The sequence below is a fragment of the Paroedura picta genome, chromosome 1 (assembly GCF_049243985.1).
Source record: "Paroedura picta isolate Pp20150507F chromosome 1, Ppicta_v3.0, whole genome shotgun sequence".
Lineage (NCBI taxonomy): Eukaryota > Metazoa > Chordata > Lepidosauria > Squamata > Gekkonidae > Paroedura > Paroedura picta.
This window is the reverse complement of record NC_135369.1, coordinates 158,632,537-158,655,059: the sequence shown is the minus strand read 5'-3', so window position 1 is coordinate 158,655,059 and position 22,523 is coordinate 158,632,537. Positions and strand designations below refer to the sequence as shown.

Below are 22,523 nucleotides of genomic sequence, written 5' to 3'. Positions count from 1 at the left end.
GGTCCTGGCCTCTCTTTTCTGCAGGACCTCCTATCTCCCTATATTCCGCCATGACAATTGCTCAAGTCAGCAGGGGCTTCTGCAGGTGCCAACCTGCCAAAGGGCAAAATCAACTTTGCCCATATGTCTTCTTTCTCAGTTGTACCTCCTGCCTTGTGGAACAGCCTGCCCAAGGAAGTCAGGAAATCCCCCACTTGTTGGAATATGCTAGATCTGTAGTGTGCATGATTCAGCAGTGTATGAAGAAAATCCTACAGGGGGCATTGGAAGAGGGATGTATGTAACATAGTTAGATTAGGAACTTCCTGGAATTTTTTCAAATAATTCAATTAACCTTTATTCTTATAACCTGCCCTTCTCTGTGTGGCCCAGGGCGGTTAACAACATCTCAAACATGGCCTGTATGGCCCCTTTCAGCTCTATGATTCTAAGATCCAGCTCAAAGGATTCTGTTCCAGCTCTCATGGTTGAAACCGTTACAAATAAAGATCGATGCCCGGGATATGGGGAGCAATTTTTAAAATTCCGCCATCTTGTATTTGTATTTATATTTTATTTTATTGTTTTACTGTTTTGGGGGAGAATTTTTATTGATACTGTTTGTGAACCCCCGTGAGCCAGTTGCTGGGAGCAACTGTATAGAACTACAATAATAAAGAAATGAAAATAAATAAACTTGCAAATGGGAGGACAGTAATCTGAACAAACTAGAGACAAAAGTCTAGGTAACGACACATGGGCAATCACCAGTCTGACCTAATGAGAATGTTACACTGGATGGATGAAATGAGTTGCTCAACAGCTAACTGATCTTCACCCTTTTCATAGAAGTTAGAGGGCACCTTTCCTATGAAGAAAGGCTAAAGAATCTGGAATTTTTCCATTTAGGAAAAAAAGGTGACTGGGGGGAATATGGAGAAAATTTATAAAATTATGCACAGGGTGGATAATTCTTTCCCATATTACTAAAATCGAGGGAGAAATGAAAATGACAGACAAGTTCAGAACAGACCCCCCAAAATACTTGCTTACTCACTGAGTAATTTGACTGTGGAATTCACTGCCAATGGATGCATTGATGGCTACAAAAGGGGCCAAAGAGTCTCACAGAGGGCTGGTCTCACCCAAAAGGGCCAAATTGTTCCATATAAACAGGATACAAAAACTAGCCATAAGCATCAAGCTACATCCCCAACAGGATTCATGAAAATAACCCAATCCTGTTCTTAGGTGCAAGTTGAGGAACTGAAGGCAAATGAAGGAGCAGGACAATATATAACTTGTCTGTAAAGCTGCAGTCAACTGTTTGTCCAATGGACACGCAACTATACCTGTAGCGAGTCTGTCGTGTGACTTGTGGGGAGGCCGCTTTTGCCGTAGCCTTGGCCGTGGGCAGTCAAAAGTCGTCCACATAAGTCAACTGCTGCTCTCCAGTTTTTGCTGCTCTGTGGGAGGGGGGGAGAACGGGGGGAAAGCAAAGAACAGGCTAAGAAACAAATCAATTCAGCTGCTTGCGACTTGAAGCTGCTTATTTGGCTTGAAGCAGCTACAGCTAACCATTAGTAATAATGACAAGGTCAGTAAAGCCGGCCAGTAGGACGTGGGATGTCATTTGTCAAAGCTGCTTGTATAATTAGGCAAAAAGTGAAGCCAGGCATGACTCACAATTTACAATTAGAAGATTGCTCGTGTAAAAGCCTACACCATCTATTATGACAGGCCAGAGAATGTTTCATTCAGAAAGTGGGATCAGGTTTTCACCCGTCTGAAGCGTGCAACATTTCTGCTGCTACAAGGAACCCTTCCTCATTTTCCTCTCAAGAACGCAGCTACAATGTTTTGCCTGAGATTCACTCACGGGTCTATTAGTGTTGACTCATTTAGTAGGACTTAATTGGAAAATATAACTGGGTCAGAATGATTTGTTTGCGCTAATAAGGCATTTGAAACATCTGGCCATTCACCAGAGATACACGGATTCATTTTCCAGACAGACCTAAAGCCAGGTACATTTCCCCACAAAAACAGTTTCGGGCTGGTCCACAGGAGGAACAGAAGGGAGAAACAGGAAAAATATAATAGAAGCAAATAAAGGCAAAGCGGAGAAACATCCAGCTGGCTTTTGCATTCAGATGTCACAAACAAAAAGAAGTTTCTGAGACAGGTATGAATATGAACACAATTTATAAGGCAGAATAATGAAAAACCCTCAATGTATCTTGTAGATGTATTATAGCCTTGCTTCTGTTTCCAGCAAAATATGGTATGTGATCTGGGAAACAGAGGAAGCATGCATTCCTGAGAATGGTTCCCAGTTTTCACCAGACCATAACCTCCAATGGAATGACACCCCACCCTCTGTGTTCATCCCTCCTGCTTTCCAAATGTACACCATCCCTTTACTCTGCCACACACACAACTTCAAATAGTGGCTTGGTTTTCTGTATCCTTTGCCACTGAAACCGCTTTTAAGAGACAGGGAGGATGTATTTATATAAATCCTAAGAACTGATCAATGGAGTCCGAAAGTACTTTCAAGGTCCCAAAGAACAGCCTTTTAATTCCAAAACAGAACTAAAGACTCCCATGAACGAACACCGAAGATCTGTTTTTGTGGCACCAAACACTTTCCCCAGGGTACTATAACACAAGAGGAGCTCCTAAAGCACTTACAGAGACAGCAGAATTAACAGTACGCTGGACTGATCACTTCTCACCAAAAAGTACGGCAACAAAATCCCAGACAGTGATAATTCAACATTTCAGAAACTAGGGACACAGTTAAAATGGGGTGCTCTGAAATATGGCCTACTTGCTAAGTTCCATGCACATTTCCCTTTATTTCAAGAATGTCAAACTCTTTCTGAACATGTACACCTGGCAGGGAGAGCACAGCCTGATCTATCCATCACGTAACTCCTCCTGGACTGCTCTTTGAGCAGAGGCAGCAGGGAAGTCTTAAATCATGATGGGTGAAGTCCTAGTTCCGCTGAGCTTGCTGGCTGAATACGTCTTACTACCGGGGAAGAAGAAGATTACGTTCTTCATTTGGTAAGGATATAGTGTCATGGCATTTATTAAAGGTTACGAGGGAACTAGTGCACCGGCTGTCTAATGAAGGTTCCCGAGAAGGTGAAAGACACTTCTGGAAGAGGAACCAGAAAAAAAAAAGACAACCCAAGTGTTTCCTTGTAACCTTAGGAGGGATTTGGGAAGGAATAAGTCTGCTACTTATCCGGCTGCAACAACAGGTCAAGGATGCTTGATGACTGCAGTATTACAAGTAAAACAAACAAAAGCTCTAGTTTCAAGAGCTCATGTCAAAAGGCACAAGCACACTGTGATTTTGGTTGACTGATAACAGCCGCAGTGGATTCAAAGAACCAAGCAACTGTAGCAGTCAAGAGTGGGTTTTCCAAAATAGCAGCTAATATGCTTATTTCCTTGATTTATATCCACCTTTCCCCCAATGGAGACCCCAAGGGGCTCGCCTCATTATCCTCTTTGAGGGTTGCCAACTCCAAAGTTGGAAATTCTTGGAGATCTCAGGGCGGAGCCTGCAGAAAGGTAGAGCCCACAGAGCTTTCTCCAGGGGAATAATAATAAATCTTCATAATTTGGAGATCAGTTGTAATTCTAGAACTCCAGGCCCCACTTGGAGGTTGGGAACGTGACCTCTCCTCCATTTTATCCTCACAATAGGTAGGTTAGGTTAAGGATTGTCACTGGCTCAAGGTCACCCAGCAAATTTCCACTGCAGAGTAGGCATTCAAATCTGGGTCTCCAGGACTCTAGTGTAGTGCTGTAACCACTATACAACACTGGCTAATGCGACACACAATTTTTGTGTGTCGCATTATTTTACACCTGAGAAACAGTACACAATATGGAGTGGGGACAAGGAATTCAAAGGGGACAATGAATCAAAAATCTGTTCTGAGATCTAACATGGCCTGTGGCAGGCAGAACACAGAATGGTACACCCTACCCCCCCCTCCCCAAATACAGATACGGATCAGAACAATGCTCTGAAACAGCCTGTAGGAGTGGGGTACTGGGAAATGCGAACTCTGGTGGGTATGTGTAGGCAGGGGGAGTTAAGGATTACAAGTTGAAAGCTGGATTCAGGTGGGTAGCCGCGTTGGTCTGAAGCAGCAGAGCAAATGTGGAGTCCAGTTGTGAGGTGAATTTAACCGGTGTAGGAATTTATAATCTGGAGAGAGAGCAAATCTTTGGCTAAGTACCCCTGCCTAGGGAAATGAGGACACAAAAGCGAAACAGCAGGCCAGGAGACAGCTGGGTGTAGCATGTAGCATGTTGCATAAGAATGCTGTATTTATAACGCTGCCTGACAGGAGGTTTTCCTTCGGCATATCCTGCTTGAAACCTCACACCCCACAGGCCCTGACTGAATGTTCATATTTACCAAAGTAGCATGTTTCTTTCGGAATTGTTCGTTTTGAAAAGAAAAGCTGACAGGAACAAGGTTATCTCCTTGTCCGCCAGTCATCCAATCCAGGCTTGGGTGAGTGCATACCCGAACCCAGATTATATCTCAATCAATTTGGTTTTTATTTCCCACTAGGAACCCTGGTATGCGGAAAGTTGCCTGGCAGAGGGGAACATCACGTGGGGTGGTGGCTAGCCCTTAGGAAATCCATTGCACCACTCTTCCAATGGTAGCTATTATTATTGAGCACATGCATTGCCCTTGCATCTTTGAAGCATGCAATACAGACATACATGTTCACAATCATTCGGAAAACTCAGGAAGACGAGGTCGTTGCTGTTACTCCCATTTTGTGGACAGGACACAGGGAGTATAACAGCCTGCCTCGGGACCGCTCAGGTGAAATCTGAACTAAGGAACTTCCTGGATCACGGGCTCATAGAAACTGCCATGGCTGTTCCATCACTTTGCCTTTATACACTTTGCTCCGGTTCAGACACAGAGTATCTTGCATTCTGATGGGATCGCAGCCAGAGGACAGAGGATGGCAGGAATGGACACCATCTGTTCTTTGATGTATGACAGATGTACGTATACAGTGAAGGTTATACGGCTCAGGTGATGCAGCAGAGTAATGGACCAGCCATAAATAAATGAATGGATGTCCAATTTCATATATACATTCAGCATTTTTATAACTGTTATTAAATTTTGATGGCCATCTGTTTACTCGTCTAAAGTGGCAGACTGAAGATTACTTATCTATCCCCAAAGAGAATCCAAAATCAAGAAAACTATCAGATGTTAAAATATCAGCACCAGTCAGCAAACAAAAGTTCAGACTCAAAGGCTTAGCTCCGATAAACCTGGTTAACAGGTTTGTGAGTTCCCTTCCCTTCCCTCCTGCATCCTAATTGGAATAAAAACAACTACTCAGCTAAATCTAGGTCATCTAGGACCATCCCCCCATCATGGGAACCTGGGCTCTTGGACCTTACACTCAACCCAGACATTTTTACTTAGAGGGATGGTCAGATTGTTTAATAACTTTCAAATAAAAAATTAGATTTTAGCAGTCTATTGTTCTTCACACCATGTATGAATTAATTTTTACATGCTGTTTACTGACTTGAGACTGTTGCCAGATGGTGGTCTACAAATCAGATTAATATAATATAATAAATAATAAACAGATAAGGTTTAATTAAAAGACACTTTATGCCCAAGTTGCAAGATTCCTTGACCCATACCAGTCTGGCTTCCGTCCTGGCCACGGGGTGGAGACTGCGCTGGTTGCCCTGATGGATGGTATCCAGTGCCAGCTGGATCGGGGCGGCTCTGCCATACTCTTGTTAGATCTGTCGGCTGCATTTGATGTGGTTGGCTACAAGATATTGGCTCACCGCCTTGCCAGAACCGGGATTAGGGGGACTGCGCTGTAATGGCTGGTCTCCTTTCTCTGGAACTGGACACAGAGGGTTGCAGTAGGGGACCAGCTATCTTATCCTTGTGGGCTCCCATGTGGGGTTCCGCAGGAGGCAATACTCTCCCCTACACTTTTTAACATCTATATGCGACCCCTAGCCCAGCTGGTCTGGGGCTATGGGCTGGGATGCCACCAATATGCGGATGACACCCAGCTCTACTTCCTAATGGATGGCCGGCTGGACTCCACCCCAGATACATTTGTCAGTTATTTGGAAGCAGTGGCTGGATGGCTCAGGCAGAGTCACCTGAAACTCAACGCCTCCAAGACAGAGGTCCTGGGGAGAAGGGGGCCGGACCAGAAAGCGCATCTCCCATGCCTCGATGGGGTGCAATTAACACCTGCACTGGTTGCCAGGAATTTGGGAGTGACCTTTGATGTCTCTCTTTCCATGGAGGCTCAGGTTACAAAAGTAGCCCGGATGGCATTTTTCCATCTTCACCAAGCTAGGCTACTAGCGCCCTACCTGTCCTCGGACCGCTTGGCCACAGTGATCCATGCAATGGTCACTTCCAGATTAGACTACTGTAACTCACTCTACACGGGCCTGCCCTTGTCTTTCATCTGGAAGTTACAGCTGGTACAAAATGGAGGGCCCATATTCAGCTGGTGCTTCGACATCTGCACTGGTTACCAGTTTGTTTCTGGATCAAGTTCAAGGTTTTGGTTTTGACCTTTAAGGCTATACGCAGTCTGGGTTCTGTTTACCTGCGGGACCGCTTGGTTGCTTATGTCCCCCGCAGGGCTCTTCGCTCTGCAGTTATGAACTTACTGGTAGTCCTGGGCCCTCGGGATGCTCGCCTGGCCTCGACCCGGGCCAGGGCCTTTTCGGTCCTGGCCCCAACCTGGTGGAATGAGCTCCCGGAAGAGCTAAGGGGCCTGTCGGAGTTGTCAACTTTCCACAGGGCCTGCAAGATGGAGCTCTTCCACCAGGCATACGGTTGAGGCCAGGGTGGGGCCTGCTATTCAATCTGAGATCCCTCATGTCCTTCTGTTAATAAATAGATCTATCTCCCCACTCTCACCAGTAAGACAGTCAGAAGGCTGGCCCTGGCTGGTCGAGAGGGTGAGTTAAATTAGTTTTTTCGCTTGCCCTCTTGTCACCTTTGGAAATTGTAATTACAGGTTTTTATGGGTTTTATTGTGTTTTTATTCTTTTATTATGTGAACCGCCATGAGCCCAATTGGGAACGACGGTATATAAATTTAAATAATAAATTAAATAAATAGTCCCTCTTTGCCCAGACTCCAGCTGTCCCCAAGCTTCTCCAGAACAGATGGTTGTGTTTCACAGTCTGGTACAAATCCAGGAGAGGAGGAGCGCTCCCCCCCCCCCATTTCTTCCTGAAGGCTGTTCCAGACTCACGGGACATGGCTGTACCAGTACTGAATGTCCCTTAGACAAGGGGTGGGGGCACAGGGGACCTTGCTGGGAAGAACAAAGCTACCAGAAACGAACTTGCAGGGAGAGACTGACCTTCCAGCATGTGAACTGGACCTGGAAACTAACTGGTAGACAGTGGAAGGATTTTCAAAAAGGATTAACATGGCCCTGCTGATTATCTCAATAGCACATACGCCGCCACATATTGCTTCACCTTAAGTTTCCTGAGGCAGGTACATATAGAGTATTTTGTAGAGGCACAGGTCACGAGAGTAGCATGGCAGGCCTTCTACCATCTGCGCCAGGCCAAGCTACTAGCGCCCTACTTGGCCCCAGAACATCCAGCCGCAGTGATCCATGCGACGGTAACCTCTAGGCTGGGCTTCTGTAACCTGACAGCATAGGAAGACAGGAGGAAGGCCAGTGTGTGGAGTGGGAGGTTACTGGGCTGTCTTGAGCAAGCTGCTCTGAGGGGAGAAAACCACTCAGCCTTGGAAGCGAATGGAGGCAGGTAGGTGCACTGATGCTGCCACTGCATGTCTGAACAGCTGCAAAGCTGGGAGGCAGAATGAGTGTTAGGGTAGTGTGGGGTGGCTGCCTTCCTTCTCCCCCCACTGGTTCTCAGACCGTGTTGGAAAAGGGATCGTGCAAGAACAAAAAGGGCCCCCCTTGGAGGTTTTGGAAACAGCCTCTCCATCAGCCCCACCGCTTCTGTGGGAAATGCAGGCGGGATGAGAACTAGGGGAAAGGGAATAGCCTGGCTCAGTTCCCCTTCTCCTGAGAAGAACCCTGTCATCTGGGTCACCCAGGACTGGTCACTCAGCCTGACCCACCTCACAGGGTGGTTGTTGTTGATTGGGGGGGGGGAGTTTGGTGTGCCTCCTAGAGATCCTCGTAGGCAGGATGGAGAAGAGTGAGAGATGGATTGTAGCCATGCTTGGCTGCTGAGGCTGGGTGTATGGGAAGGTGCTGAAAAATGACTTTATTTGCTTGCTTGGATGGAGACATTCATAGAATCATAGGGTCGGAAGGGACCTTCAGAGTCATCTAGTCCAACCCCCTGCACAATGCAGGAATTTACAACTACCTACCCACGCACAGTGACCCCAATTTCATGCCCAAGTGATCCCTCCACTGAAAATCTCCAGAATCCAGCCTGACCTGGAGGAAATTCACCTACCATCCCGCAGTGGCGATCAGCAATTCCCTGAATATGCAAGGAAGGGCCACAAGAGACAAATACCGGCACATCCCTTCCTGCCCACCCACTCACAATCTGCCTACGTTCATAAAATCAGCATTTCTGTTAGATGACTATCTAGCCTCTGCTTAAAAACTTCCAAAGAAGGAGAACCCACCACCTCCCGAGGAAGCCTGTTCCACTGAGGAACCCCTCTGTCAGAAAGTTCTTCCAATGTATAGCTGAAAATTCTTTTGAATTAATTACACTCAAGTGTAAGATAACCCGCTCACGCATACTTTTATTGGTATCCCTTGGGGGAAAAATCATTTTGTATATGAGTAGATATATTTCTTGGGGCTTTTGTCTGTTCCCCAGTGAATCACTTGCTTTCATTGCTAGGCATCAATTGATTTTGTTTGTATTTTGAGTAAAAATGATATGGTTAATCGGGTTTGCCTGTGTTTTTTCTAAAGTTTTTCTCTCTCATACCTGGCATTACATTTTATGGCATATGTGGCCCAGCCTGCCAAAGTAATATCTGCGTCAGATTCGGCCCTCAGAACAAATGACTTCAACACCCCCAAGAAAAGGGGATCTTGGCGTGATTCAACAAGGCACTTCTTATGTTCTTCAGCAAGAAGGTCACTTATCACAAATGAGTCACGTCTTGTTTAGAGATCCTGAACATGCACTTGTTTGAGAGATTTAAGGCCTCATGCTAGGAAAAGGAAATGTGCAAAACCTGCAGCTTCTGGTATTTGACAACATATGGGAATTTAGCATTAATCAAAAGCACAATTGAAAGAATGTATATGATCCCCCCCCACAGACTCTCAAATGGGAGTCATTAACTCTACATGCGACACCATTAAAATGATTAAAATGTCCTCCTCCATTTGCTATGACATTCTTCTCCAATGTAAATTGCTCCAGGAGAACACTTTGACGTTACTTAAAAAAAAAAAAGCATTCAGTAACCCCTTCTTAGGCAGACCTTTGACAAAAAACGGAAAAATACATTAATATGCCACAAAATATTATAACCATTTTAAAAGTTTTTGTCCTTTTCCGGTATATTTTCTGAACTTTAAAAATACCGTTTGCCTAATACCTTATCACGAAAATATTGTTAATTCAAGGAAGTTTAAATACCAGCCTCCAGAACAATAGCAGCTAATAGTTATAGATTTTGTGGCCTAAAATAGGTTTTTTAAAACAACTTGCTAACCAAAGATAGCACTACTGGCTGGCTGGCAGCAGAACACAAATATCAGTATTCAAACACACAAATATCAGTATTCAAAATATGCATCATAAAGATTGTGAAGTGAGACACATGCTCTCTTGAGACCAGGCAATGTTATTTCCAAATTACCAGCATCCCAGACGCAAAACAGGTTTTATTACTACAAAAGTTTAGTAGCCTGTGAGCTGAAGACAGGAAATTGAATTTCCAAGCAGCCAGCAAAAGTGAACCACCAGATGGGTATGTTGTCATGGCACTTTTTAGAAAGCTCTCTCCTTAATGCATGAAATAACTCTCTAGCTTAAGCCATCTGGGGTTGTCTCATTAAGCTCAGCGCCATAAACACACCTCTGCTGAGGCATACTTTCGGTCTTTCTAGGGCTGTAGCCTTTCTTCCTACCTAGCATTGCTTACAGACTGAATTTCAGGTAGCCCAGGGTCAGAAGGCATCAGCCGACCTGGGGTATGTAAATCATGGGGAAGGGAGAGCAGGAACAATGTCCCTGAGACAGAAGCAAGAGACAAGCAACCACCACTTCTAGGGTGAGATAAGACAGCAGTAAGCGAATGCGTGTTAAGAGCCAGCGCTTTGTGTCTTCTGGTCCAATACAATAGCTCAGGTGAATACAAAAGAAGCTGTTTCCGTGGAAGTGCTCGAACTGGGAGACTTACAAATCTCTAGTTCCAAGCTGATAACATGAATAATGCTGCCAAGAAATTTAACCTGGTGATACTTACTATCAGCTCCTTGAGCCCTACAAAAGACTGTTCTACCGAGTTGGCATTTAGAACTTGTCTCTTTGCTGCAGACTGTTCACCGAGGAAGCGGAGCATTAAGTCTTTGACGGCATCTCCCTAAGAGAGAGAGGGGGGAAAATGCTTATTATCAATAAAAATTTGTAGTAAAGTGCTTTTCTGCAAACACCATTGCATTGTTATTAAGAAAAAATAGTGCACCAGAGAACGGTCGATGTTTTTCTCCCAAGGTTTTTTCCAAGGAGAGGGTGGGTTTAAGGCTCCCTGAGTTAACTGTGGCCTTGAACCAATAAGTGATTCCTGTATTCAACAGGGACAATGATTTTTTTCTTCCTATAAGGCAACTGCAAACAACTATATTTGCCTGTTGTTGCAAAGAAGGATAGTGGGCATCTTGCTCACTTTCTGTGCCTGCAGAAACAATGTCATGCCAGTCATACTTTCCTTATCCATTGTTCCTCTTAATATATGTGAAACAGCCTGGGGGGTGGAACATGTCTGGGGTGTCCTGCCCCTACAGCACCTGCCCTCCTTCCCTGGATGTTAGCCACTTTGCTCTTTGACACCTGAGAGAGACACACAGAGAGCCCTGCCAAACCACAAACAAGCCCTGATTACCTCCTATGGCTCCTGCTGTGCTGGAGATAGACAGACAGAGACAAACTGTAAACAAGCCCCAAACAGCAAATGAGCCTTGATTACTTGCTACAAACGAGCCCTGATTACCTCCTATGGCTCCTGCTGCGAGAGACAGAAATCTCCACCTGCCGGCGTCCCTGGGTCCTAGCGCCCATTGCATTCCTGGTTGCAATGGGCTTTCTTACTAGTTCGGAAAATAATTTTTAAGTGTCCTGCAAGGGTGCTACATGCTGTAAGCAGGCCAAACGTGTTGTCTAAACATCCTGACCAGCAATGTCCTATTGAATCTGCTAGTGAGGTTTGTGCAAGGAAACAGCACAGCCAATAGCTCATAACCCACCACGTTTGACACTTGGTAATCTAGTCACAGATTCCCTTCCAAACACTGCGTGAATTTTAAAAGGTCCCAATGCTTCTGCAAGTAAGCTGGACACACGACTTAATTGGCAGCTCCTCCCATTCATGGAACCTTTCACACACACACACGCACCCCAAATATAGTGGGCTACAGCAGAGAGATCAAATTCATTTGTTATGAGGTCTAGAACTGACGTAAATGTCTCTTTGTGAGATTGAGCCACATGGGCCATAAATGCAATGCCAGGTACCAAAGATCTAATTTAAACTCTATAAAGCGCACAGGCAACCCCAACAAACAATATCATTTTCTTTACTCAAAATATAAACATGCTAAAAACATTAATACTCTTCAAGTATTTGCTTACAGTATTTCCCTGATGCCCATCCTCCCTGGGGCAGTATACATGGATAATGCACAGGCTCTGACACCTGGCTATAAAGGTAATCAGGTACTTGCAGACAGATAAGAGCTCACAGGCTGTGTGTTTGACACCCCTGAGTTAGAGCGCTGAACTAGAATCTGGAAGATCCAGGTTCAAATCCCCACTTTTCCATGGAAGCTTACTGATCAATCTTGGACCAATTTCACACTCTCAGCCTAGTCTAATTCACAGGGTTGTTGAGAAGAAAAAACTGAGGAGTGATGTAAGCTGTGTTGGGTCCCCACAGGGGAAGAAAGAGGAAGCCCCCTCCCCCCCCACACAGACAGCATATCTGAACCAAAATTAAACAAGAAAAGTTGAGGCACCCATGAGGATTCAAACTCAGGTTTTAAAAAATCAAATACTTCCTTCTGATGCTCATCAAATCATATGAAGAGAAACAGAAATAATAATAGAAAACAATCCCAACTGTGACATTCTACTATTCATCACATTCATGGATGCCTCTTCCTTCAGCAGAAACCCTTCTAGTCAACAGGCTCAGACAGGTATGAACTCTGTTTAGGACAGCACTGCAAAGCTATCAACGCTCTTAAGTGTCTCTTTACTGTCCATTTTGTGTGTGTGTGTGTGTGTAAAAGGTGGACTGTTTCAAATTTATTGTGGTACTCCAGGGTGCAGTTAGAGATACACTGTACTGAAATGTAATCAGAGTTCTGCTCTGGATGTCCCCTGGTAGAGGCAGCAACCCTCAAACCCCCAGGAGAACATGTCACTGAGGGCCAGTTCATGACCTCTACAAATACCACAAGACAATGGCAAAGATTCTGCCAATGAAACAAAGTACTACCGTCTGTGGGGGGACAACGGCTAGCAGATACCCTTTCAAATCCCAACAGAGAACACTCAATATGAATAGAGGACGAATAAAAAGGAAGAATGAAGAAAAACTACTCCTAAGAGGAGGACCCTGAGAGAGAAGACATCAACCCCCCCCCTCAAAATGTGTGAACTGAAGTTAAATGAGTAAACTTCATGATCAAGATCTTGGGTCTTCAAAATCAAACACTTCCTTCTGATGCCCATCAAATCCTGGGAATAGGAAGAACAAGCATAGGCTTACAACAGAATTTGAGTTCAATGGCACCTTTAAGACCAACAAAGATTCATTCAAGGCACGAATGTTCTTGAAATGCTCATGCCTTGAATAAAACTTTGTTGTTCTTAAAGATGCCACTGGACTCAAAATTTGTTGTATTAATTCAGATCAACACGGCTATCCACTTGAAGCATTGGCATAATTAGCGGAGCCCAGACTTTTATTTAAGGCATTTTTTGAAAAAAGATTCTAGGCCAGTTACAATGATTTCTAAAGTGCACCAGAATAATAATTTCCTTTTTAAAAACCTTACATATAACTAACATTAACATGACATTTCACCACAGCTTGCTGAAACCCTGGAGGACTTCTTTGTTTTCTGAAGTCCTGCGCTCAGTTTGGTGTACAGGCAGTAGCCCTACTAAAAACTGCTTGCCTCTTTAGGACCACAATTTAGGACAATCATTGTGCTTTGCCTGGATCCCTTCTAAGGATGAATGGGAGCCTTTTCACATTGATCAACCATTTCTAGAAGACATTTCTGACACCATTGCTGCAGACACACGCCATTCTAGAATGCTAGTGATAGAGATTGCTTCGTTTGAGGTCTGTGAGCTACTAAGCAACCTTTGATTTAAGAGTGCTGTATACAACAACAGCTTGTCAGTTAATGCTGGGGAATTAACAGTCATTGGAATAAGTGCTAGGAGAGGAGGGGTTGCGTGTATTGGTGGCCAAAAGCCAAACTCTGTTAAAAGGCAAGTCAGAATTGTCTTTGGACACATACCGAATGTCTGAAAGGAGATCTCAAATAATTAAAATTATAGCTCAATTCAGTCGACAGAAGCAAACCCTGGTTTGTTTGTTACAGCAACAAAACTGGTTAAGGGGCAAGCTCCTGTTCTCCTTCCTTCCATCATGCAGCACGGCAAGAACGGAGATTCAAGTAGTCAACCGAACTCCAATGGTCTATGACAGGGGTAGGCAACCTGTGGTCCTCCAGATGTTCATGGACTACAATTCCCATGAGCCCCTGTCAGCATTTGCTGGCAGGGGCTCATGGGAATTGTAGTCCATGAACATCTGGAAGATTACAGGTTGACTACCCCTGGTCTATGACACCTGAATTCCAACTTTTCTGCGCAAGCCGCTGTTCGTTTCTTTCTGAGTAATTAAGAAGCCGTTACCTTTCTTAAAAGTAAGAAACAAGCTGTAAAACTCTTACCTGAATGTTGTCAAATTTTAAGCCAGGCATTGTGAGATTCTCTTTGTCTATGAAAACAGTACTATACGGCTGTGTGGCCACGGAAATCAGCACGTTCCTAGTTCCCTCACTAGGAAGCCAGGCATCGTTCCTTCTGTCTATCTCACTCATGTTGAGCACAGTTGCAAAAGGGTCATCGCTGCCTTGAAAAACAGCTTGGATCTGGGAGAACGGCTTTGGAGACTGTGACATTTCAGGAGAAGATGTAGATCTCCCACTTTTTGCAGAGTACTTAGGGTCAGCAAAGTCACGGGACTCTCCAGCTGCCGCAAGAGAAGACATCTGTTCTGGCACCGAGGCGCTTGCGTTAGGGTTACTGACAGAAATAAAAGATGAGGTTGTAAATGAATCGAAAAAATCAGAAGCTAGTGTATTGGTATTAATGGCATCGCCAAAAAACTTGCTTAAGCTAGGGCTTGGCTGAACCACTTGCGGATTTGTCTTCACAGGAGTCTCACTTATGCCACCCAAACTGGGGGACTTGACCATTTGGGGCTCAAAGCCGTCATGCAAGAATTGTTGCTGACTATTCACACGATTCGCTTGGCTGAAAATGGTGCACACGGGAATAGGCTCGGAGTCCACAGGCGATTTGGGGGTAAGGGGTGAGGATGCCTTTTCTGCGGTTTTGCTGTCATCAATACTGTTGGACATGCTATTTAACTCTGCATCTGTTGCCACTTTCAGTTCATCTGTAGCTTCTGCCTCAATCAACCCTTCCTTTAAAGTGGGCTGATCATCAACTCCAGCGTCAGGAATATTTTGAGGGGTAACTTCATGTTCTGTTTCACTTTCTGCGTTAGTTGCATCCTTCCCGTTCTCCCCTCCTGTTGCATGAAGGTCTTTGACTTCCATTTGCTTCACCATTTCTTGCAGGCAACCAAGATCACCGATATCGTCTTCACTATTATTTGGAGAATCTGATATGAGGACACTCTCCATCATGTTCTCATTCAGTTTATCCATGAAGATGTTGGAATCTTCTGAGATGGTCTCATTTTCCTCAGACTCACACTCATCTCCTCCAAGATCAATGGTTTCTTCATGAAAGATAAATTCTTCTTGGGCTTGCTGCTGAGGAGCACACATATCATCTCTTGTCATGGCATCCTCTACATCGCATTCTTTGCTTTCCATAGTTCCTCTGAATTAAAAAAAAAAGAAAAGAAAGCATGTGCTCCCTAGCAACCACTTAGATACAGAACAATTAGAGTTACTTAGTTACTTAGATACAGAACAATACCTTTATTTCTATCTGCTTATTTCAATAAAGTCCCATACTTCAAATGCAAAATAAAGAATACCCTGCCTTAAAATAATTCAACAAAGAAGTTTACAAGACCAATTTCAGAAAGACATTAACAAAACAGTTTGTAATACGTAGATGATGAATACCATAATAATGGTATAGACGTAATGCTTTCTTGCACACCGCCATTTGCAAACTGACAGCCCACTCAGGATTTCATGTTCCATCCCCCTCCCCTCTCTCAAGCACAAACTATCATCTTAATCAGGGGCTGGAACTAGGTTAAGGCTAACCAGAATTAGCATCAGTGCAGAGTCAGTGTGGTTATAGAGGGAGAGACCCAGATCCAATCCCCACGCTGCCGGGGAGGTTTGCTGAGTGAACTTGGGTTGTTGTGAGGATAAAATGGAGGAAAGGCAAACAATGAAAGCCAGAATGGATCCTCGATGGAGAGAAAGGCAGGGCACAAATGAAGGAAATAAATTAATATAATAATCCACAACAAATAACGCTTGGAAGAGAGTATGGAATTTAGGAAACTAGAGAAAGGAGGTCTAATGTTTAGAGCAGGGGTAGTCAACCTGTGGTCCTCCGGATGTTCATGGACTACAATTCCCATGAGCCCCTGCCAGCAAATGCTGACAGGGGCTCATGGGAATTGTAGTCCATGAACATCTGGAGGACCACAGGTTGACTACCCCTGGTTTAGAGGGCTAGCTTCCAATCTGCCCATGGTTACATCTGTTCTGTAGCTAGTATCCAAACAACTTCAAAAGCACCTAGCAGGTCACTAAGGGAAAAGGAGGCCTTCTATTGCACTCATTCTGCCCTTCAACAGAAGGGCAGAAAGAACTTGTCCTTTTTTGTTTAGGCAACCTGACAAATCTCCTGCCTTTCTGAGCTGCATGGCCAAACAGCACCACGCAACAGCAACACTTTTAGCACAGTCAAGCAACTAGATGCCACGGATAGTCCTGGAGCCAGATCTTGGAAGCTAAGCAAGGTTGGTCCTGGCTAGTGCTTGTATGGGAGAATACCAAGGAATACCAGAGTTGTGATGCAGAGGCAGGCAATGGCAAATTACCCCTGGAATCTCTTGCCTTGAAACCCCCATGGGGTGACCATAAATCAGTGATGAGTTGATGGCATTTTTCACCTCCAACGACAACAACTAGAAGGAGCAGAATGTAAACATGCATCCATATTAACTAGTCATCCAGGTTCAAGCAAGGGGTCATCAGTTCAGCTATTTCAGCAGCATGACTACATACACGGCAGCCCAAACCTCTCCCTTTGCAAACAATTGACCACACTTTCACAAAGGACACCCCCTGATCAGGAGCATGTTTTTTTTTTTTGCGGGGTGCAAAACATGAGCCCCTTCCAATTTTGATTCAGCACTCTAACACCCCTAATTTTTCACATGAAGGCTCAAACTGCCTTTTCATTTAAGAATGTTTTAACATGCTTTTCTTGCAACAGAAACAGGGAATTGTCCAGAACAAGACTCCACTGTCCTATTGCTCTGATTAGACATTAATACAGACAGACCTCTGTGGCCAGATGTCCATTTCACAGAAAAAAGTTGAGCTTCTGAAGTGTTTTCACTTATCATTAAGGAAGAGAAATCCTATTTTTCCACAGAAAAAGTGAAACAAGGGTTTAGACCCGAAATGGCAGACACTCTATCAATATTTGTTCTCCCTTTTCCTGCCTGCTTTTTAATGGTGTTTGAAATGCCGTTCAGTTAAGTTTTATTTATTTATTTATTATATTTATATACCGCCCTCCCCGGAGGCTCAGGGCGTTCATGATCATTATTTCAGAGCTGTGTATACAAGATGTGTTTTAAAACTTGTATAATATGGAGGGTTATGTTGGTTATGTCAAAACTCAACTTGAGAGACTCAAAAGTACAAGAAAACGCTAATAGTATAAGTATAAGTTTATCTTAAAAATGATAAAAAGTAATGAAACTCTTCACAACCACTTTAATATGGCAAATAATTGCTTGGGAAAAATCCTCGATTCTTTCTTTACATTTCCATGTTCCTTCTCCCTCCTCTGCTTGTCCATAGGAATCTTGTGTAGCTGTTCGGCTTCTCCTTCTAAGCCAGATATCAGAAATAAAAGGTAGAATCCAAAGTATCCAGCAGTGCCCTGCCCTTAATACACAAACTACTAAAACCTATGCTCTGCTTTCTCCCCAATAAGGATGCAATGTGCTTTATCACAGTGGTCCCCAACCTTTTTATCACCGGGGACCACACACTGGGGACCACTCAACGCCTTTTACTGAGGCCCAGTGGGGGGGTAGTTTACTCCTCTTCTCTCAACCACTGCCCTAGCGCTCTCTGATCGCTATGATAATGTTTAAACATCCCTTCAAAATAAGATACAGACACGCCACAACAATGAAGTGTGTTGTAAAGGGCTGGGGAGGGGGGATGAAGTAAAGGGCCGGGGGAGGGAGAAGGCGTCCTTCGGGGCCCACCTCCAATTAGTCGGACCACATGTGGTCCACGGCCCACGGGTAGGGGATCACTACTTTATCACATAGAGTGGAACAGAGGACAACTATCTCCACAATACCCACTCTGCGAGGTAGGTTAGAGGCTGATGGGTCCAAGGTCACCTGGTGAGTTTCTATTAGTAGAGTGAGGATCTGAACCCAATTGTTCTAGGTCCTAGTTACATTCTAACTACTATGTCACTGTGGCTCTCCAACCACTAGGCCATGCTGGACCATTACTAAGCCAAATGAAAATGCAGTTTAGTTTTTAGTTTTAAAAGAAGAATGCATCTTGTACAACTATCATTGTTTTCCCACTTGAATGTTTGCTGGGGGAGACAACACACCCTTCTGAAACCAACAATTATATATGAGCATGGCTGGACCTTAGCACATAGATACCTTTTAGACATGGGTTTACTCTAGAGCGCTCACAGTAAAATCTTGAAATCAGTGGCACAGACTGTAGTGACTCCGCATAAGATAGCACTGTATCTCTAGCAAGCTTGTGTAAGAAACAAAACTAGCTGGGGATCCATAGCCTTCATTTTGTATTAGAAGAACATAAGATATTGTAAAGAACAAGCACCTAGCCCAGATTGAACAATGATCACATGGAGAATAAAGGGCAACCTGAATACAAACTGGCTAGTGGATCTAACATGGAACATGTACTGTAGGAAATGTGTGGCACTCCACCAATCTTCCCCATAGTTCTCTATATCTTCCCCATAGTTCTCTATATAACTGCTATTGCTATGCAACACTGACCAATTCAGCTTCACCTCTGCATTGACGTACAAAGATGTGTGGGCATGTGGAAGAAAGGGAAGCAAGACAAACTCCATATAGCTGTTAACAGTGAATGAAAATGCACAAAGTGAGAATCAACTTTCTTATCTCATGGCTTTCTTTCCCCACCAGCAAACAGCATGGCTTCTGCGGTGAACAGCTGGATGTGCCACCAAATCAGCTTGAAGAGAAAATGAGACACAGATGCAGACACTGTCTGTGACAGAATGCATAATTCTGAAGGCCTGCTCAATGATGTACCCGTGTGTACCTGAAGCACTCGGAGGTAGAGCAACATCAAGGGCAGTCATAGACAAGAAGCAAGAGGTTTATAACTCACCTTTGAGCTAATTTTTTTTGGGGGGGATGACAAGAAACTGAGCTAGTGTAGACCTACCTTTATATTCAGCTTTGGCAATGTCTCAGTATCCAAGAGTAGATTCTTTCAGCCTTAGTTTCCCATCTGTAAAATGGATGGCGTTATTACTTTCCTCCAACTAGGGAAAAATAATCTTATGCCATGAAAGAACTGTACACAGGTCAACAACTAGCATAGCGGGATGTAATCTGACATCATTAAGCTACAATTAAGCAGCACAACATGTATCCATCTCCAACTTCAGATCAACATGTAGTGATACGGAACACTCAGGCCCTACAAGTCTCCTAAGACCTACTTCGGCAAGCACATTTAAAATATATATATATATTGCTTCATTTGAGATTGCAACTGGAAAATCTCTGGAGTGTCCCAGTTGTCACTGCAGGGGGAAGGAGGGAATGACACGACCAAGTCTGATCTGGTTTCTAAAGCCCACTAAAATGTTCTGAACTCAGCCAACAAGCTAAGAAGGAGGAAGTTTTCCAGCCTCCTCCCTGGCATGCGAGCCCTCTGAATACGAGGAACTTTCCTCTTTTTGGGGGGCGTGCGTGTGTGGCCACCACCTTTTGACACCCCGCTTCCCTGTCCTTAAATGTCCCAGTCCAGACACATTTGCCTCTTCCCTCTGCATCGAAGCTGTCGCTTGAAGCGTCTCATAGGAACCATCCCAAGACGAGTATTAATGCTGGGGACGGTGTAATTGGCGGGTGCTCAGAAAGACCAGCCTAGATCCTCGGAAGGCGAAACTAAAGGGAGATCTTAACTCCGCCCCTAATCGGGACCCGCGCCTCACCTGCGTCTATTCTCAGCGGCAGCCGCGGCGCCTGCAAAGGAAGGTGGGAAGGGAAAGGCAGAGCCGGCAAGAGGAGCCTCTCCCGCGGGTGCGCATGCGCGGCCTAGAGTTCACGTCCCCATCGTCTCTTCAGAGAAGCGACCCACCTCGTCCCCCCCTCCCACGTACGTAGAGAACGTCTGTTTTACGTCCCCCTCCGCTTTTACCCGGAAGCGGAAGAAAGACGGAAGCCTAAGTGGGACCTGTGAGGCATGTTAGTCGCTTCGCCTTCTCTCTTGAATGGAGCATCGGTAATTTTGCTGGTGGCAGGGGAAGCTTTTTAAGGGGTGGCTGCGCTGAGCTGGACGTGCAGCCATGGAGGATGATGCGCCTGTCATTTATGGGCTGGAATTCCAGGTAAGAGGAATTTGGACAGGGGCTCATTTTCTCCTGTAAGCTTAATGGAGCTTTATGAGGCTAAATCTGGGTGCTTGTACTCTGCGTGAGGACGAATTTAGAATCCAGTGAAACCTTTAAGATAAGGTGACCAGATTTTAACATTGGTAAAGCGGGACACCATTGACCGGGGTAGGGTAGGGGGTTCTTGATTAAACATTTGGTCCATATGGAGCAACAAAAAGTTTCATAGAATGCATAGAATGCAAAAATAGTATTGTAATATATATATATTTAAATTTCAACATAAGTACGATTTGCCGGGTACCCCCAGATGTCCCTCCAAAAGTGGAACAATCCGGTCACCTTACTTTAAGATCAACCAAGTTTTATTCAGGGCATGAGCTTTCATGTGCACCCACACTTCCTCAGATATAATGGAACTGAAGTAACCAGTTCATACTTATAGGTAAGCTTTAGGGTAAATTTACACACAGCATAATGAAGATGGGCAACAGATCCCAGACCTAAATAGGAAAAAATGGCAATTTGGATTTGTTTGTATTGTATTGTATTGTATTGTTTGTATCGATTGTGAAGTTTATGCTGCAATACTCCTTTATTTCTTTTGCTAGCCTTGTGGTTTCCTTGTTTATTATGAAATCTTAAATTAATGTTCAGTGTTGCTTAAGATGAGAACCTGAGGGGGCCGGGTAAAAGCCGGAATAGGCATTATTAAACAAACAATGATACCGCACAAAACTGTGGGATGGATTAATATGGACAGTTGAAAACAATATTTTAGAAATTAGAAAGAACTCTCACCCCTTTATTACCCCCATTCTGGGCCAAAATGCCTCTGGAACACCCCAGGAATGGGCATTAAACAAATAAGAGTACCCCAAAAAACAGGGGAATGCATTACAGACACTCAGGGACAATATTTTAGAAATGAAAAAGTGGAGCTTCCACACCTTTGTTAATCCTTTCCCTGGCCAAAATGCCTCTGGAACAGGTTGGAATAGGCATTAAACTAATAATAGTACTCAAAAAGCAGCGGGACAGATTAAAGGCATAAAGGTGAATGTAAAGGTATCCCCTGTGCAAGCACCGGGTCATGTCTGACCCTTGGGGTGACGCCCTCCAGCGTTTTCATGGCAGACTCAATACGGGTTGGTTTGCCAGTGCCTTCCCCAGTCATTACCGTTTACCCCCCCCCCCCCAGCAAGCTTGGGTACTCATTTTACCGACCTCGGAAGGATGGAAGGCTGAGTCAACCTTGAGCTGGCTGCTGGGATTGAACTCCCAGCCTCATGGGCAGAGCTTCAGACTGCATGTCTGCTGCCTTACCACTCTGCGCCACAAGAGGCTCTTATTCAAGGCATGCTGGATTAATATTTTGGAACTCCAAACATAGAAATACTGTGTATGTTAACCTGTTCCGGGCTAAAGTCCCTCCAAAGCACCCAGGACAGGCTGTAATTAGCATTAAACAAACCATAGTTCTTCAAAAAACTGGGATGCATTCAAAGCACTCCAGAACAATATTTTGGAAATCAAAGCACAGAAATATTGTGCACAGAATGTTTTTCATGCCAAAATTCCTCCAGAATGGGGGGAAGGGGAGGAAGTATTCCACTATTAAGTGGCTGCATTCCAGACTGGAGAGTGGAGAGTAGGGATGTGTACTTTGGGTCAGCCACATTGTAGATCACCAAAGGCCGGAGCGGTGTGTAGGAGGTGCTGAGTAGTTGTTGCTCATGGCTTCAAGTGGACAGAACAAATCCTGGGCCAGATAGAGGCTTCAAATTTGCAGTGCCTCTCCTAGGAAAACAGAGCTTCACAAAAGTTGCTTAGGCACCCAAGAACACATCCTGAGAAGGGGTGCTACAAGTAAACATACGCTATGTCTGTGTTTAGAGTTCCAAAATATTGTTCTGGAGTGCCTTTAACATGTCCCACTGTTTTTTGCATTACTGTTATTTGTTTAATGCCTGTTCCAGGGTGATCCAGAGACATTTTTCCCTGGAAAGGGTTAATAAAAGTGTGGGATTTTCACTTTTTCATTTCTAAAATATTGTCCTTGAGTGACTGTAATGCATCCCTCTGATTTTTGCAATACTCTTCTTTGTGTAATGACCATTACTCGGTGTCCCAGAGGCATTTTGGC

The 22,523-nt window shown here is 44.4% G+C and overlaps 2 protein-coding genes across 3 annotated transcripts in view; one reads left to right on the top strand and one right to left on the bottom strand.

The window, feature by feature from the left end:
- The window catches only part of TRAPPC12 (trafficking protein particle complex subunit 12), a 75,921-nt gene extending 55,794 nt beyond the window's left edge, over positions 1-20,127 (bottom strand). The window contains exons 1-5 of the mRNA XM_077310098.1: positions 19,979-20,127; positions 19,201-19,266; positions 14,212-15,394; positions 10,488-10,604; positions 1,332-1,445 (exon numbers count right to left, since the gene is read on the bottom strand). Of these exons, the coding sequence (XP_077166213.1) occupies positions 1,332-1,445; positions 10,488-10,604; positions 14,212-15,387 (1,407 nt within the window). The 5' untranslated portion in view covers positions 15,388-15,394; positions 19,201-19,266; positions 19,979-20,127. The remainder of the gene's footprint in view (positions 1-1,331; positions 1,446-10,487; positions 10,605-14,211; positions 15,395-19,200; positions 19,267-19,978) is intronic.
- A 44-nt stretch (positions 20,128-20,171) lies between these two features.
- Positions 20,172-22,523, top strand: part of EIPR1 (EARP complex and GARP complex interacting protein 1) — an 82,052-nt gene continuing 79,700 nt past the window's right edge. For both annotated transcript variants that reach the window (XM_077310119.1, XM_077310108.1), the window contains exon 1: positions 20,172-20,374. In XM_077310119.1, coding sequence (XP_077166234.1) covers positions 20,333-20,374 — 42 coding nt within the window. In that variant the 5' untranslated portion in view covers positions 20,172-20,332. The remainder of the gene's footprint in view (positions 20,375-22,523) is intronic.